Source organism: Benincasa hispida, chromosome 1 (genome assembly GCF_027475165.1).
Source record: "Benincasa hispida cultivar pf3 chromosome 1, pf3_genome.v1.1, whole genome shotgun sequence".
Lineage (NCBI taxonomy): Eukaryota > Viridiplantae > Streptophyta > Magnoliopsida > Cucurbitales > Cucurbitaceae > Benincasa > Benincasa hispida.
In genome coordinates, this window is record NC_143478.1 from 41,615,866 (window position 1) to 41,632,512 (window position 16,647).

At 35.7% G+C, this 16,647-nt stretch overlaps 2 protein-coding genes across 4 annotated transcripts; both read left to right on the top strand.

Moving 5' to 3' along the window:
• The first annotated feature begins 265 nt into the window (after window positions 1-265).
• On the top strand, window positions 266-7,002 carry PDE194 (formyltransferase). 3 transcript variants are annotated; one of them, XM_090305872.1, is made up of 12 exons: window positions 322-469; window positions 545-607; window positions 1,316-1,640; window positions 1,820-1,947; window positions 2,525-2,627; window positions 2,819-2,889; window positions 2,985-3,089; window positions 3,439-3,472; window positions 4,290-4,390; window positions 5,211-5,270; window positions 5,326-5,529; window positions 6,702-7,002. In XM_090305872.1, the coding sequence occupies exons 3-12, from the start codon at window positions 1,466-1,468 to the stop codon at window positions 6,822-6,824; spliced, it is 1,104 nt and encodes a 367-aa protein (XP_090161998.1). In that variant the 5' UTR covers window positions 322-469; window positions 545-607; window positions 1,316-1,465; the 3' UTR covers window positions 6,825-7,002. The 3 variants fall into 3 exon arrangements, 2 of the variants coding, with proteins under 2 accessions (XP_038904245.1, XP_090161998.1); XR_016523871.1 differs by lacking the exon at window positions 1,316-1,640 and having other exon boundaries at window positions 266-469; window positions 1,813-1,947; window positions 5,342-5,529; XM_039048317.2 differs by lacking the exon at window positions 1,316-1,640 and having other exon boundaries at window positions 267-469; window positions 1,813-1,947.
• Window positions 7,003-14,628: 7,626 nt separating this feature from the next.
• Window positions 14,629-16,254, top strand: LOC120067345 (heavy metal-associated isoprenylated plant protein 21-like). Its single transcript, XM_039018916.2, has 3 exons — window positions 14,629-14,786; window positions 14,903-14,978; window positions 15,830-16,254. Exons 1-3 carry the CDS (start codon window positions 14,715-14,717, stop codon window positions 16,114-16,116), a joined length of 435 nt encoding a protein of 144 aa, XP_038874844.1. The 5' UTR covers window positions 14,629-14,714; the 3' UTR covers window positions 16,117-16,254.
• Window positions 16,255-16,647: the final 393 nt, after the last annotated feature.

Genomic DNA, 16,647 nt, shown 5'->3' on the forward strand with positions numbered 1-16,647 from the left:
CTTTAAATGTTTTTAAAAATTTTTTGATTTGGAATTTTCCCAAACAGACACCGACCAACCCCCTCTCTTTCTTCGATCCACCGATTTCGATTCGGTCAGTCGGTTCAATTTTTCGGTCTATCATGCTTACTTCTATTTGTTCGATCGATTGGCTCAATTTTTCGATCAATCATCTCCATCCCTATTTGTATAATGCATCAAATTAATCTTCTTTTATTACTCTAAAAAAAACAAAAGAAAAAAAAAACACAATTTTCTTTTAAATTTCCTTCTCATGGCTAGTTCAGCAGTGGATATAGACCGTAAAAAAGCCAAGACGCCGGAGGAGCCTCAATCCACCATTGAAGGAACAACATCAATGGCTTCCTCCCTCGTGTTTCGTCGCTTTTGCTGTTTCCACCCTCCATCTTCTTCTCCTTCTTCAGTTTTCTCCAAGAAGAAGCCCCTCGTTTTCTTGGGTTCTCCTCAGGTTCTCCATTTTTCTTTACAGTTCTTGGTATTATTCTCATTCCTTTGCGTAATAGAAGAAGTGCCTTTTGCTTAGGTCTCAACCGCAGTTCTTGATGCTCTTCTTAATGCATCTTCCGCCGCAGATTCAGCCTTTGAGGTATGATTAACACAATTCTGCTCTTGGCTGTTTAGTTAGTTCAGTCTTGTGTATGTTTGATGTGAGTTTAGTTTTATCCGGATGCTTTAGGAATTTCTTCTGCTGAAATTTGGGCATTTTGGAATTCTCCCCAAATTTTTACTATGTTTGTGTTAAGTATAATTGTTAATGTGATTTTAGAGAAGAAAAATGGGGGGAGGAGGAAGTTGTTTAGGAAATTATTGTAACTGGTTTCATTTAGAAATATGTCAAAATCACAAATAACCTTTTTTTTCCTTCTAATATTTGAACCATTTCTAACTATAAAACCTCTCATTATTATGTTGGAATGCCTTGAATTTGATATTTGGCGCTTTGAACGACCAAGTATGACCTCAAAACCTAAGTTGTATTCGTATTTATGTTATTTTGACTATTTACAATCTTGAACCTAGGGGCTAAAGGAGTGCACCATATGAACTCTCTAACCTACTGGTGCCTCAGGCCCTTCAATTTGAAATTTTCTCTCTAATAAAACTGCTTTCTCCCTCTACTCATGGATGTAGTTAATACACTGTTAGTGAACCACGTAAATCTGTGTGTTGATTTTCTATTATTTTATGTTTTCTGTTCATCTATTGTTGATTTCTTTACACATTATTTGAAACATGGGACAAACCCAATTAAGAACTATAACCCAATACCTGGATTGGTGGGTGACCTTTGCAGTCTGTTTTTAGAATCAATGCGGGTGGATTTCCATTAAGATCCCAATTGGTTATGTGAAGGTTATCTGCTGTACAATCGACATCTGTCAAATTACCTTCTGTTCTGACATTAATCACTGTTCTATCTACCGTTGAAAGTTTATGACTGAACATGAAGGCATGGAGGAGGCAGAATTTAAGAGTGTTACTGTTCTTCTTTGAAGGAAAATACTGTTCTTCTTTGAAGGAAAATTTTAGCATTTTCAGTGTAAAAGTCACTCATAGGAAGGATGACCTTCCACTGTGTTTCTATATAAGGCGCCCCTCCTCTTCTACTCACCTAGAAGGTGAATTTTGTGATCTAATTCCAAAATTTCAATCTTATCATTACCTTATTAACACTTCTTAAAAAATAATCGTACCTTAATAACAACGGTTTCTTGTTACAATGAATAGATTGTGGTATGATCTCATATTACAGCGATATGTTTATGAGATGACTAATGTTAGACTATTTAGGTTGCAGCTATTGTCACTCAGCCACCTTCTAGAAGGGATAGGGGGAGAAAGATGATGCCTTCTCCAGTTGCACAGTATGCCTTAGATAAAGGCTTCTCTTCTGACCTTATTCTTACACCTGAAAAAGCTGGAGAGGTATGTTACTTTTTTTTTTTAAGGACTAGATAAAGGCTTAAGAACTTGATTCTGCTTGCCATGGTGATAGAAACAACTGACTTTAAAAAATGTGGAAAGTTCTTAGCATGGTGTGAGAGTGTATGAGGTGTACTTATACAACATTGGGCATCGAGTTTATTTCTTTCTATGAAGAATAATCTTATATGTTTATTTTGTAAGTGCATGATAAATGTGTTATATTTATGACGTCTAAAAGTTGTGGTGGAGTAATTAATTTGGCGCTGGTTGTTGCTAGGTTTTATTCTTTCATTTGTGGTACAGAGATTTACTTGCAACTTTTTTTATTGAACTTGTCTTAATGTTCTATTTGTGCATGCACACAGTAATGCTCACAAGTGCAGCCTATTCCTTATTTTTCATTAGACATTTTTGATATATTCTTACTTTTTTGTATGATCACGGTTGTAAGTTTTCAATCTTAGTCAAAATAATACGATATGTGAGACTTTGAAACTTCTGTAATACTCTCTTTGATGGAAAATTCTTGAAGTCATGTAGAAATTAGAATGTTTTTTTTCTTCTTCTTTTTCTGCAGGACATGTTTTTGAGCACCTTGAAGGCTTTGCAACCTGAACTATGCATTACGGCAGCATATGGGAATATCTTACCGACCAAATTTCTCAATATTCCAGCATTGGGTAAGCCATTTATTTCTTATTGATATCCAAAATAAAAAACACTAATTGGAAACATAGCTAGAACTAGAAGGGAGCAGAAGAATCTTTCATGAGGTGGAAAGAAAACCTGGTCAAGTTTGGGAGTTGAATTTGTTTTTGTTCTTCCTCTTGGAGTTGTTTAATTAATTTATTTTGTAATTATGATCCCTCAGGGACGGTCAATATTCACCCTAGTCTATTGCCATTATATCGTGGTGCTGCCCCTGTCCAGAGGGCATTGCAGGTTGCTTATGCTTATAAGCTATTGATATTAAGTACATTGAGTTCAATTTTTCCAATACCTTCAAGTAGTTGTAAGATTTTTTTTCCTGCTTTTAGGATGGTGTTAAGGAGACTGGTGTATCACTGGCATTCACAGTTCGTGCATTGGATGCTGGACCCGTCATTGCTTCTGAAAAATTTGAAGTTGATGAGCATATCAAGGTGCGCTTATTATTAGTTTACAGGTTAAGCAACATGTCATGCATGTCTTGATTATTGATTCCTTTAAAGCATCAGTGGTTGGAATCTGAAAATCCATCTCACGATTCACTTATAATTTCTAATTAGAATACAATTGAGATGGAGTCAACATTTTGAACTGCAAATTGTTTTCCATTTATTTTCCTGATCCAGAGATTTTTATGAGTTCAGCTACTTGTTTCATGTCTTGTTCTGCACAGTTATGTGTCATCTGAGAACTTGCATTTTGGTTATTTTACCTTTAAATTCTTGAAGGTGGAGAGCTCACTTCATCATTTCTTCACTAACGTCCAATTCAATTTGCTAGCAGGCACCTGATTTACTTGCATTGCTATTTTTAGAAGGTGGGGCATTCAGTGTCTGTCATGAACTTCCCTTGATCTTGATGCTGTCTCTAAGTCTGTCTTTTCTCTTATTCTTTAGCGTATTGGACTTCTTAGTTTCATCTTTCATGTGAAGAGTGGTGTTGAATTCAAATTCTTCTTCATTTGATAATATAATTTAAACCACAATACCATAAACTCTTTAACTTTTGAAGTTGTTAAGTTAAATATACATGTGCGCTTTTGTTTCAATATAAAATGAGCTAGGTTTTATTGAAAATGAGGTACAAGAAAAGGACCATAGATAAGGGGAATAAACGAGCACTGAAAATTTACAAAAAGGAGCTATAAGTGATGGTGATTTTTTGGAACAAATGGTAAAAGGAAGCTTGAAACGTCTGACCCCACTAACTAAACCTATCTATTTTTAGTAATTACAGTTGATTCTGACTTCCAAAAGTTTATAAATTATGCGGATTTTTATAATACTTGAACATAAAATGATTATGCAACTTTACCTTAGGCTTCAATGATGATAGCGTGGCTTGTTTTAAATTTTAACCATTGAAAGTGAAATTGCACAATAATTTCAAGTGCATAATACTGTTAAAAGTACAACTGAAATACCATCAACTTCTAGCATGAAATAAATTAATCTGAGTCGAGAAAATATAATAAAAAGTTAGTTCCATTTTCAAACCTTTAATATTACATAGATAGTTTAAATTGTACGTCCTTGACAAAGTTTAAGTAGCACTACAGAGAACAAAAGTGTAAAACTAGAAACAGTGAGACAGAGGAAGCTTCTAATCTGCTTACTTTCCACTCTCATATGCAGGCTCTAAACTCTTGATTCGGGAACTTCCTTCTATACTTGATGGATCTGCTGAAAAGAAGGCACAGCCTCAAGACGAATCTAGAGCTACCAAAGCTCCAAAGGTACCCTTGGTTGAGGTCTCCTATGATAAATTTATATCCAAATAACAAGAGAGTGAACTTTGGTTGATATGCTTAGACAGGTAAAAAGAAAAGACAATAACAACTCATCTGGTCATTCAATATTTTAGTAATAAAAATTCCATACTCATTTTCTTATAATTAGTTTAAATTATTTCGTTGTACAATAAAGTGAATTGAAAACTTGAAATCCATGAGCTATCAGTATCGATTTCTTAGTTTTATTTTAAAAATCATTGTATGAACAATCTCATATACCAAGAAAACCGTCTGATAATGAGTTGGAGATAGCCTTCAAACTCGTGGATTTAAGTTTTCAGGTTGAGAACTTCAGAATTTAAGATCTGTCTCTCCTAAGGTTGGTCTCAAGGCAACTAAAGCCTTTTGAGGATTAGTGGGCATACGCAACCTACATTTTGTAGGCTGTTTTTTTTTTTTTTTTTTTTTTTTTTTTTTTTTTTTTGTTGTATTCTTTCAATTTTTCTCCATGAGAGGCTGGTTTTTTAATAATTATAATGATAATTAAAAAAAGAAAAATTATTTCAAATAGCAAAACTGCTGAAAATATTTATAAAATATAGCAAAATTTCAGAATCTAGACCTAGACTTCTATGGGTGTCTAGATTCTGAAATTTTGCTATATTTTATAAATATTTTGGTTCATTTTTCTGTATTTGATAACAGCCCTTAAAAAAAGACAATAATGATAGGAGTGTTGCCAACACCTTGGCTATTAAGAAAAAGTATATATATCTTCAGTTAAACTATTTCAGTTCTCTGGAATCTGGCTCCTGTAATGCAGATAGCTCCAGATGAGGCATGGCTGTCATTTGATCAAGAGGCATATGTCCTACACAACAAGGTAATTCTGCCTTTTTGTTCAACACTATTGCAGTTAAAACATGCATCCCCTCTAGGTTCGTGCATTTGCAGGATGGCCTGGAACACGAGCTAAGGTTGTTGTTGTTGATGAGAAAAACGGTCATGACGATATCCTAGAATTTAAGATCATTACTACAAGGTTCCACATCAATTGTAGTAGTCAGGCGACTCAAGCAGACGAGATCCGCTTTGTCAAGGATGCTTTGGTGTTTCCATGTGGAGGGCACACGGCACTAGAGGTTGGTTCCATATTGTTGCCTATTTATATTATGCTGATATAGATGTTGCATATAATAATGTATGTCATTAACCACCATTAGTTGACCTAGTAGTCTAAGAGTCATGCAAATAATAAAGGGTTTAGAGAGAATAGGTTCAAGGCTTCAAGTCATGGTAGCCATTTTACATAAAATTTAATATCCTACTAGTTTATTTGGTAATAGAATTTAGTAGGGTTAGATGTTTGTTTTGTGATTATAGTTGAGGTGTGTGTAAGCTGGTTGTCCACATATAAAAAAAATGTTTTCTATTTGGTTATGAAACACAAACACACATCAGACACGCTTTGGACAGTGACATGCTAAAAAACATGTCTGAAAAACAAATATATTTATTTTCTAATTTTGGACTTGGCTAGACACTTGGACATGGTTGGACACGACTTGACACCGCTTGGATGTGACTTGGACATGGCTCTGGACAATATTTAACCAAAAAATTAAGAAAAAGATCGTGATTCTCTTATGGATTGAACCTTATATATTGTTCATATCTGTGCTTCTTAGCTTATTAGGTCTGAATTTTATTTTAGATCATTTGCGTTTTTCATATGTCACCTAGGATAGAACTTTTCATCAAGATGTTACAAAGTTACAATGTTTCATATGAAATTCACAAATACTCACATCAAGCCTTACAAACCGCACAAAATACAAGGTTCACAACCTACCCACAGTCCCTTAATTACCAAAGAGCTTACCAATTTGAAGAAATTACTGTAAATGAATGAAGTAGATTTTTTTTAAATATAAAGAAATCCTCCAAGAATAATCAAAACTTAAACACATTATCAAGAACACATCCACCCCACTCCTTAGTAGCAACCTCAAAATCTCATTATTTGTTTAATTTCCAACCAAAAAATTGCATAAGGTTGCCTTTATGGCATTTCTCCACAATTTCTTTGCTCTTTCTTCAAAAAGAGTTCCACTTAGCAAATGTCTTACATTTTCTTTCAACCAAAGATCACTTCCCTTTTTAATTTTGTTAACAATGTTATATCTTTTCACTTGTTCTTTAAAACATACACCATCACATCTATACCTAGAATAAAAGTTGAATTGCTATTATTTTGCACAATCATGGTTAGGTTACAAACATTTTTATTATGGTGCTTTGGTTCTTTCACCAGGTATTGGAAGTTCAATTACCTGGAAAGAAGGTTGTAAGTGCAAGCGCCTTTTGGAATGGCATGCGAGGGAAAAAGTTGAAGAAATTTGATGCAAGTAAACATTTTTCGCACTTGTCGTCATGATATTTAGATGTAAAATCTGGGTGAAGAAACTTTTTCGTCTTTGGTACGTGTCATGATATTTAGATGTAATCTAGGTGATGCAAATTTCTGCATCTTTTATACAACTAATTTGTTTTCTCATTTGTTAACATGGATCCCTGAATGTTGATTGATTTGAAAGTGATTTTGTTGTCACGCACCTCGACTTTTTTGAGTTATTTCTCTCTCTTGTATAATGCAAAATACCAAACTGTGAGGCTTCCAATCATAAATACGTATAAATGTAGGGCTAAGAAAACACAAAAAGGGGGGGGGGGGGGGGGGGGGGGGGCGCGACCAGAGAATAAAGAATCTATTGATTGTTAAATTGTGGGGTCCATTCGGTTAGAAGGGAGGTGGGATGGTAAGCATAAATAGGGGCAAGCGTAGAGGGTGAGGGTCAAGCTTTTGAGTGAAGGTAAGCAAACGTGTCTTGTGAGGGGATCCAGTCTCTACTAAGCTACTGGAATTTTGTAGTTCTTTACTTGGTTTTCATATGGTTTTCCTTCGATTACAGTTGTAATTTTCCCTTGAGTTTATAAATAAAATTGGCTAGAGCATTGCTCTATTCTTGGGACTTGTTAGGTTTATTTGGTTGTAGGAATAGGAACCTAACAAATTGGTATCAGAGTTGCATCCAACCTGGGAAAAACAAAGGCAGAGAAGAAGCGAGAAATGGAGGAGAAGATTGACAGCAACACCAGGGGAATCATGGAGTTACGAGAAGGGATGGATGAATTAAGGAAAAATGTAGAATGGCTGATGACCATGCTGCAATATCTTGTGGAAGTTCGAGACAAGGAGAACTCAAAAGTCACGGTAGGAACGCAGAAATCAAAGAATGACAAACTGGGGAAGGAAGGAGAGAGTTCGCGCAACAAACCACACGGAGGGACCGTCGATCAAAGCAAGTACAAGCGACTCGAGATGCCAACCTTCAATAGAGACCACCTTGATTCTTGGGTGTATCGGGCGGAGCATTACTTTGAGATTCACGAACTGACAGATGAAGAGAAGATTAAGGCGTCGGTCATTGCATTTTCACTAGATGCGGTGGATTGGTTTCGATAGGCTCATAATCGACAACCCATCCAGACGTGGGAAGATTTGAAGCAACGAATGTACGATCGTTTCCGGCTGACCCAAGAAGGTACCCTTCTCTCTCGATTACTTCGTATTAAGCAGGATGGATCCTTCGAGGACTATAGGAAAAGGTTTGAGACCTATGCGGCCCCGATTCCGATCACTTTGGAGGAGGTGCTAGAGGAGACGTTTCTAAACAGCTTGTCACAGGAAACAAGGGTAGAGGTCGTGAGTAGACAACCAGTGGGCCTGGAAGCATGTATGAGAGAAGCCAGAGCAGTGAATGTTAGAAATCTGGCCCTTCAGATGGCAAAGGAAGTAATAGGCCCATCCTCAATGGCGGCCCACAAGAGCACAACGAAATAGCTCACTGCCCTCGGGTCCCAACCTGCAACAAAAACAACTAATGAAATCGGCATAAAGAATGTACTTATACCAGACAAAGAGGGAGTGCAGAAGAAGGATAGGCCTTATCAGTGCCTAACTGTTCTAGAAGAGAAAGAGAGGATGGAAAAGGGGTTATGCTTCTGCTGTGACGAGAAGTATTCATTGCGACATCGTTGCCAATCCAAGGAGCAACATGAGCTCAATCTATTGATCCTACAAGAAGAGGAAGTGTTAGAAGAGGAGCTATCGGAAGAGGAACCAATTGAACCAAAGATCAACGCATTGGCCGTAACAGAAGGGGTGGAAATCTCATTACGATCCATTCTCGGATTATCTGACAAAGGAACGATGAAGATGAAATGGCTGATAGTGGGAAAGGAAGTGGTAGTGATGATTGATTGTGGAGCTACCCACAACTTCATTCACAAGAAACTAGTGAAAGAATTAAGTTTGGCAGTTATCGACACCCCTAACTATGGGGTAGTAGTGGGAAACGAGGATGCTATCAAGCGGAAAGGCATTTGTAGAGTAGTGATCATGGTGCTGTCGGAGCTGACTGTGACAGAAGATTTTTTACCCTTGGAGTTGGGTAGGATCGACGTAATCTTGGGCATGACGTGGTTATGCAACATGGGCCACATGGAAGTACACTGGCCAAGCCTCACCATGACCTTTACATTAGCGCAGAAAAAGGTACTACTGAAGGGAGACCCCAGGCTCACCACATCAGAGGTATCCCTTAAGGCAATCACTCACGAATGGGAAGAAGAAGATATGGGGTTCCTTGTCGAATTTCAACATTTGGAATCAGAGTCCAATGAAGAATTGATAAAAAGGAAAAGGCCAAAGGAAGAAAAGGACATTCCCTTGAGCATTCGGTCCATACTTGAGGAGTTCTAGGAGCTTTTTGAGACCCTTACTGTCCTTCCCCCAAAAAGGGCAGTGGATCATAGAATATTGACTAAAGAAGGGGAACCTCCAGTTAACGTGCGACCCTACAAATATAGTCATGCTCAGAAAGACGAGATTGAGAAATTAGTAAGGGAATGCTCACGACCGAGATCATTAGGCCCAGTCATATCCCCTACTCCAGCCCAGTGTTGGTTAAAAAACAAGATGGAGGATGGAGGTTTTTTTTGTAGATTATAGAAAGTTGAATCAATCCATGGTGGCAGAAAAATTTCCTATTTCGGTGACCGAGAAGTTGATAGACGAACTACACGGATCAGTGATCTTCTCCAAATTGGATCTCAAATCTGGTTATCACCAGATTTGAATGCACGTGACGGACGTGGAAAAGACAGCCTTCAGGACACATGAAGGCCATTGCAAATTCCTGTAATGCCCTTTGGACTGACTAACGCCCTTAGCTACTTTCCAATCACTGATGAACCAGATTTTCAAGCCATTCTTGAGAAGGTGCGTATTGGTTTTCTTCGATATAGTCTCGATGAAGATACACGTACTAAACATCTTCGGCATGGTTTTAAATGTCTTATGAGATAACCTCTATGCCAACAAAAAAAAAAAAAGTGTACATTCGGGCAACAGAGAATTCAATATTTAGGTCATTGGGTCTCGACGAAGGGAGTTGACGGAGGCAGTTGAAGCTGATCAAGAGAAGGTACAAACAATGTTGAAGTGGCCAATACCCAAGAACATTTCAGAACTAAGAGGATTCTTAGGGCTGACGAGCTACTATAGAAGATTTGTTAAGGAATATGGAAGTTTGGCGAAACCATTAACCCAACTATTGTAGGACGCCTTTAGATGGACTGAAACCGCTACCTTGGCATTTAACTCACTGAAGCAAGCCATGACTACACTGCCCGTCCTTGCTCTTCCGAATTTTGAACTGCCATTCGTGATAGAAATTGATGCATCTGGTGTGGGATTAGGAGCTGTCCTGATGCAAGAACACAGACCAGTAGCTTACTTTAGTCAAGCTTCATCAGCAAGAGCACAAGGGAAGTTTATATACGAAAAGGAGTTGCTGGCTATAGTCCTATCCGTGCAAAAGTGGAGACCCTACATACTTAGACGCAAATTTACAGTAATATCTGACCAAAAAGCTCTGAAGTTCCTATTAGAACAAAGAAAAATCCAGCTTCAATACTAACGATGGTTGATCAAGCTGCTGGGATATGATTTTTGAGATCCTTTACCAGCCTGGACTTAACAATAAGGCAACTGATGCTCTATCTAGAAGGCCTCCAGAAGTGGAATTAACTACTATAGTAGCCCCTGCGCTAATCGATGTGGAGGTCATAAAGCAAGAGGTAGATGCTGATGAGACACTACAACGAATCATCAAATGACTTATGGAAGATCCCATGAGTAATGATAAATATTCCCTCAAACAAGGGATGTTACTATATAAAGAAAGGCTGGTCATTTCACAGACATCACAGTATATCAAGGCCCTATTATCAACTTTCCATGATTCTATTTTGGGGGGACACTACGAGTATTTGCGCATATACAAAAGAATGGCAGGGGAATTATATTGGCAAGGAATGAAAAACAACGTTAAGAAACACATGGCCGAGTGCCTAGTATGTCAAAGAAACAAACACGAATCAGTGACCCCAGTAGGATTGTTACAACCCTTGCCCATTCCAAACCGTGTATGGGAAGACGTCACAATGGACTTCATAGAGGGATTGCCAAAATCTCACAGGAAGGACTCTTTAATAGTGGTGGTAGATCGATTGAGTAAGTATGCTCACTTCATTCCGTTAAGCTATCCATTCACAGCCAAGAAGGTATCTGAAGTATTCATTTGGGAAATAGTGCGTCATCATGGTTTTCCTTACTCTATAGTGTCGGATAGGGATAAGTTTTTTGTGAGCAGTTTTTGGATGGAGTTATGTGCAATCCATGGAGTGGCTTTGAAGCGAAGCACGACCTTCCACCCTCAAACAGATGGCCAAACCGGGAGGGTCAACTGTTGTGTGGAAACGTATCTCTGGTGCTTTTGCAATGAGCAACCAAAATAGTGGTTCAACTCCATTCCGTGGGTCGAATATTGGTATAGCACGACCTTCCACGCCTCAATTTATACCACTTCTTATATTGTGGTCTATGGAAGGCCCACCCCTCCTTTGATAGCTTACGGAGACAGGAAGACTACGACTGACACATTAGAACAACAACTGCTGGAAAGAGATAGGGCATTGGTGGCCCTTAAGGAGTACCTAAACTTGGCTCAAGAAAAAATGAAACGATATGCAGATATTGAAGGGAAGTACAATTTGAAGTTGGGGATCTTGTCTTCTTAAAACTTAGACTATACAGACAACGCACCTTGGCTCAAAGATGGTGTGAAAAGTTAGCTCTTTGCTTCTATGGGCCTTATAAAATCACAGATCGCATTGGATCAGTCGCATACAAATTAGAACTACCTAAGGACGGCCGGATACACGATGTCTTCTACGTCTCGAAGTTGAAGAAATGTGTAGGCAAGGTTGCCTAAATACAGGATCAACCATCGGAATTATCAGATGAATTTGAATTACAGATGATGCCTGAAAAAATCCTAGGAGTTCGTTGGAATACAACATTATTTCAGGAAGAATGGTTGGTGAAGTGGAAACATTATCCGGAGAGTGAAGCGACATGGGAAGGAGTTGTGGGAATGAAGGAATAATTTCCGAACTTTCACCTTGAGGACAAGGTGCCTGAAAAAATGGGGGGAATTGTGAGGCCTCCAATCATATATGTATAAACGTAGGGATAAGAAGACACAAGGAGAAGAAAAGGGGACCAAGAGAATAAAGAATCTATTGGTTGTTAAATTGTGGGGTCCATTTAGTTAGAAGGGAGGTGGAATAGAAAGCATAAATAGAGACAGGCGTGGAGGGTGAGGGAGAAGCTTTTGAGTGAAGGTAAGCGTGTCTTGTGAAGGGATCCAACCTCTACTGAGCTGCTGGAATTTTGTAGTTATTTACTTGGTTTTCATATGGTTTTCCTTCTATTACAATTGTAATTTTCCTTTGAGTTTATAAATAAAATTGACTAGAGCACTGCTCTATAAACTCAAATTGACTAGAGCACTGCTCTATTCTTGGGACTTGTTAGGTTTATTTGGTTGCTGGAATAGGAACCTAACACAAACTTTCCATATTCTAAGCCATGATTATTATTCTATCTATAACTATTAACTATTCATGTTAGAAAATATATTAATAAAATATAGAACAAAAAGCAATGTAGAAACTTAGACAACTGTCTTGTCAATTTTGTCAACAAGTTTGATCAAGGCTCAAATCAATCATTGAATAATTTTATCAACATTCACAAATCTTACAAAATTTAGTTCTAATGCCGTTATTATCTAAAATCTTGTTAATTTTTTACCCCATATATGTTTTACACTCTATTAACATGTATGAACACTCAATTAACGTGTATGGGAATATATATTTTTTCTAACGATATTTTTAACCAAAAAAAAAAAAAAACTTATTAAAAGGCTCGAATTGTAACATTTTAAAAGTTTAAGATTAAGCTTACAACGATTATCTGTGTTTGACTTCATTGAAAGTTTAGGATAAAAGTTGATTTGTCCTAAGTTTAAAAGGTAAACATTTCTTTCTTCCCATTTTTATCATTATTTGTTGTGGAATTAAGTGGGTATCAACTTTTAATAGTGGTATTAGAATCTTAACTTTGACATGTTGGTTGTTATTTGGTCAGGCTCCTCAAATTTTGAGAGAAGAATGTTGAATCCAAAGCATCCATACCAGAAATTAGATAAGATATATCAGAATTTTTAGGTATAAAAGAAGCCATAACTTTGAACCTAGCTTTACAAAAAAGGGGTTACTGAAAATTGAAAACAATTTCATGTAGCATCTTTATAATGTGGCCATAACAATTTTGCCCACAAACTTAAATTAACCTTCAAACTTTCATAAGTAAGGAAAATTGCACTATATATAGATTTGAATTTTAATTATGAAAATTAAACTTCCAAACTTTTGTGATTAAAAGAGGAGTCTATTTCATGCATTCACCCCCGCATTTCCTTGCCCTCCCTATGTACTTTCTTTCTCTTCATTCACTCCTCTCGTTCTCTATTTTCGTTGGTTTCATTGTAATCTGATATAAATGGTAATTTTTTAGTATAATTACGAGGTGGGAGATTGAACCTCTGACCTCTAAAGACAGAACATATGTCAATGACCATTTATTTGTATGATTTACTCAAGTTTACGTTGAATTTGATAAAGAAAGGACAAAAAAATATGTTTTCTTTGGTATTACTTAGAATTGACATAATGTGTGTGTATATATATCAGAACACAGATGTTATACAAAAAATAAAAATAAACACCATAACAATAAAATACCAAGAACAAGAAATCAAGTAAAGATATAAGGAAATTGGTAGCTCAGTTTGGTGAAAATCCACTTGTGTTTAGGGGTTAGTATGCCCATGAAAGATAATTCACTAATATTAAAGAGCCAAACAATTATAACGTAGTACTTATTTGTAATACAACAACTACTACAACGACTTACGTAAATTCTAACTTACAGATCACCTAAACTCCTCTTAGATGTGAGACTTCCTCTCAGACAAACTTAGGCTCCCCTAAGTATATTAGTATTAGTGTTGAACACTTCGATTTCCAACAGTGTGCGAAACTCCTGTCAAACTTTATTATCTCCCTTGCTTCTCAATGAACTCCTTTCATTGACAAATCTTAGGTATATTCCCTAAGATAGAGAACTCCTCAATCGATTGAAGTCATAGGCTCCTCTTAAGATCGAGAATCTCTTCTCAACAATATTGTTTTAGACTCTCCACCAGCAACTTTTATATATATATATATATATATATATTCCACAAAAAAGTCATCTAATTTAGATTGCATTAATACTATTATTACTCATGACCAAAAAAATGCAATGAAATGAAAGAACACTCCCCTTTTCAACATTAGTGTAGGTTTACACAATTATTACAAACAACTGTAAAGCAAAAAATTTCCAATTAAAAAAAGATATAATTATATGTTTTTTTAAAAAAATTATAATAACATAAAAACAAATTAAAAAATAGGCAACAACATAAAGAAAAGTGTAACACCCATAACCAATATTAATATTGCCTCTTTCATCATTTCAAAGACCTTTCTTTCCCTCAAGAGGTCTATATTTTCTACACATACAACAAATGATAATGCTTTTGTACTTATCTTTAATCTTAAAAACTAAAATTAAAATGGCCCACCTCTTTAAATTAATTAAACTTATTTAAAATGTTCTAAAAAATTAAACTTTATTTAAAAAATTATATGGTACCTCTCTTATATATGAGCCAAAAATCTAGTGAATTTCATCTCTTTTATATCTCTTTGGTTTTGGTTTGTGGGAATAAGAGAAAGGAGAGAAATGGGAGCTCTTGATTATCTTTCCAACTTTTGTATTGTCACACCAACAAGAAGCAAACACAAACCAATGCAGGTACCAAAAAATATATATTCTCTTTATTTATTATTATTTTTTTTTTTTGAAAAATTGTCCCCTATGTTTTGGTTTTTTTTTTTTTTTTTTGGTAAATTTAGATTGTGTTTTTTTAGACAGTTGAGATCAAAGTGAAGATGGATTGTGATGGATGTGAAAGAAGAGTTAGAAATGCTGTCACTTCCATGAAAGGTCAATCCTTTCTTTCTCTCTTGTTCGTCGTTTTAGTTAAGTTCTTGTTGTTACTACTCGTTACGAACATGTGGTATCGTCTATAATTTTAAAAGGTATCTTTTTTTTTTTAATCATTTGTTAGCAAAATAACATTTCGAATGAGCTTTCATTTGAATTAAGAAATTTATGTAATTCTCTGAGAGATTTTAAGTTTTAAGCTTTGTACTATGTTTTTGTGATGTTATATTTCTTTTTTCAAAAAAGAAAATCTTAGACTCTGTGTGATAGTGATTTCATTTTTAGTTTGTTTTTGGAAATTTTGTTTGTTTCCTTCCAATTTTTCTCTATTACAATTTTCACCTACATAGTTGAATTTTCCAGTTAAATTCTAAAAAAGAAAAAAGAAAAGAAAATTGCACACTTTTTTTCTTTTTTTAATTTCAATACTTAACTTGATTTTTTGAAAATATGAGTAGAAAGTAGATAACAAAACATAAAAACTTATAGGCTGAAATAATGTTTATAAGTTCCAATTTCAAAAATCAAAGCAAGAAAACCAAATTGATTAACAAATGAAACCTTAATAAGTCCATTTTTGACAAGTCAAACATCCTTCTAGATTAAGTACGTTAAAATGTGTGTCAAAACGACATAAGAAATGGATAAGTTTTCAATTTTGATGACGAATGTATAATACTATTATACATAATTAGCACACAAATAACACATATTTGTTTTCAAATGTGATATCATGATTTTACCTGTCAACTTTTGGTATTCCCGATAACACTCGTGAACCTTAAGAAGTTTAAAGACAAAATTGAAAAATGACCCATAAGATTATTGATGTGAAATGAAAAATTTGGCAGGAGTGAAGTCAGTGGAAGTGATGAGAAAGCAACATAGAGTGAGGGTTAGTGGTTATGTTGATGCAAACAAAGTGCTAAAAAGGGTAAAAAGCACTGGCAAAAGAGCTGAATTTTGGCCATACATTCCACAACATCTTGTTCATCATCCTTATGCTTTAGGTGCTTATGATAAGAAAGCTCCTTCTGGCTTTGTTAGGAATGTTGTACAAGCTTTTCCAACTCCCCATGAAGAAAACTATGTCTCTATTTTTAGTGATGACAATGTCCATGCTTGTTCCATCATGTAGCTATCTTTTCTCTCCGTGTTCGATCTCGATCTCACACTATCCTTTTTGTTGAACATGTATGTTCGAGTGGAGATTAGAGATTTCAACTTTATGAAGGGATCAATATTGAAAAAAATCAATCTAATGGGATTTTGACAATTGAGTTGTATATTGTTGTCGTTGCTATTGTTGGTGAGGAAACTCTTTTTTTACCCCTCTCGTGTAAAATTGTCTTTCTTGTAATTATGCGTAAGAAATGAAATAATGTGGTTAATGAAAAGGTTGTTGGTAGTTTATTATTTGTAAATGTGAAGGAATATTGCACATTTGAAATTGAATTTTTCTCGATCAAGAGAGACCTTATTTAATGTATATAGAAGTCATATCAAAATATGTTGGTTACAATATTTGAGTTTTTTCTTTAAAAAAAGTACAACTAATGGGGTATAAAGATTTGAACCCCGACTTTAAGAGAAATAAATAATATATGCCCATCACTGTTACTCAATTATACTCTCAATAAATAATGATTAACATAGGTATATTCAAACA

Excerpts from the sequence above, each read along its gene's own strand:
- PDE194 (XM_039048317.2), top strand. The coding sequence starts at position 275 with ATGGCTAGTTCAGCAGTGGATATAGACCGTAAAAAAGCCAAGACGCCG. Across the intron at positions 608-1,812 it reads CCGCAGATTCAGCCTTTGAG|GTTGCAGCTATTGTCACTCA; the intron begins GTATGATTAACA and ends TAGACTATTTAG. Across the intron at positions 2,890-2,984 it reads CTGTCCAGAGGGCATTGCAG|GATGGTGTTAAGGAGACTGG; the intron begins GTTGCTTATGCT and ends TCCTGCTTTTAG.
- LOC120067345 (XM_039018916.2), top strand. The coding sequence starts at position 14,715 with ATGGGAGCTCTTGATTATCTTTCCAACTTTTGTATTGTCACACCAACA. Across the intron at positions 14,787-14,902 it reads GCAAACACAAACCAATGCAG|ACAGTTGAGATCAAAGTGAA; the intron begins GTACCAAAAAAT and ends GTGTTTTTTTAG. Across the intron at positions 14,979-15,829 it reads TGCTGTCACTTCCATGAAAG|GAGTGAAGTCAGTGGAAGTG; the intron begins GTCAATCCTTTC and ends AAAATTTGGCAG.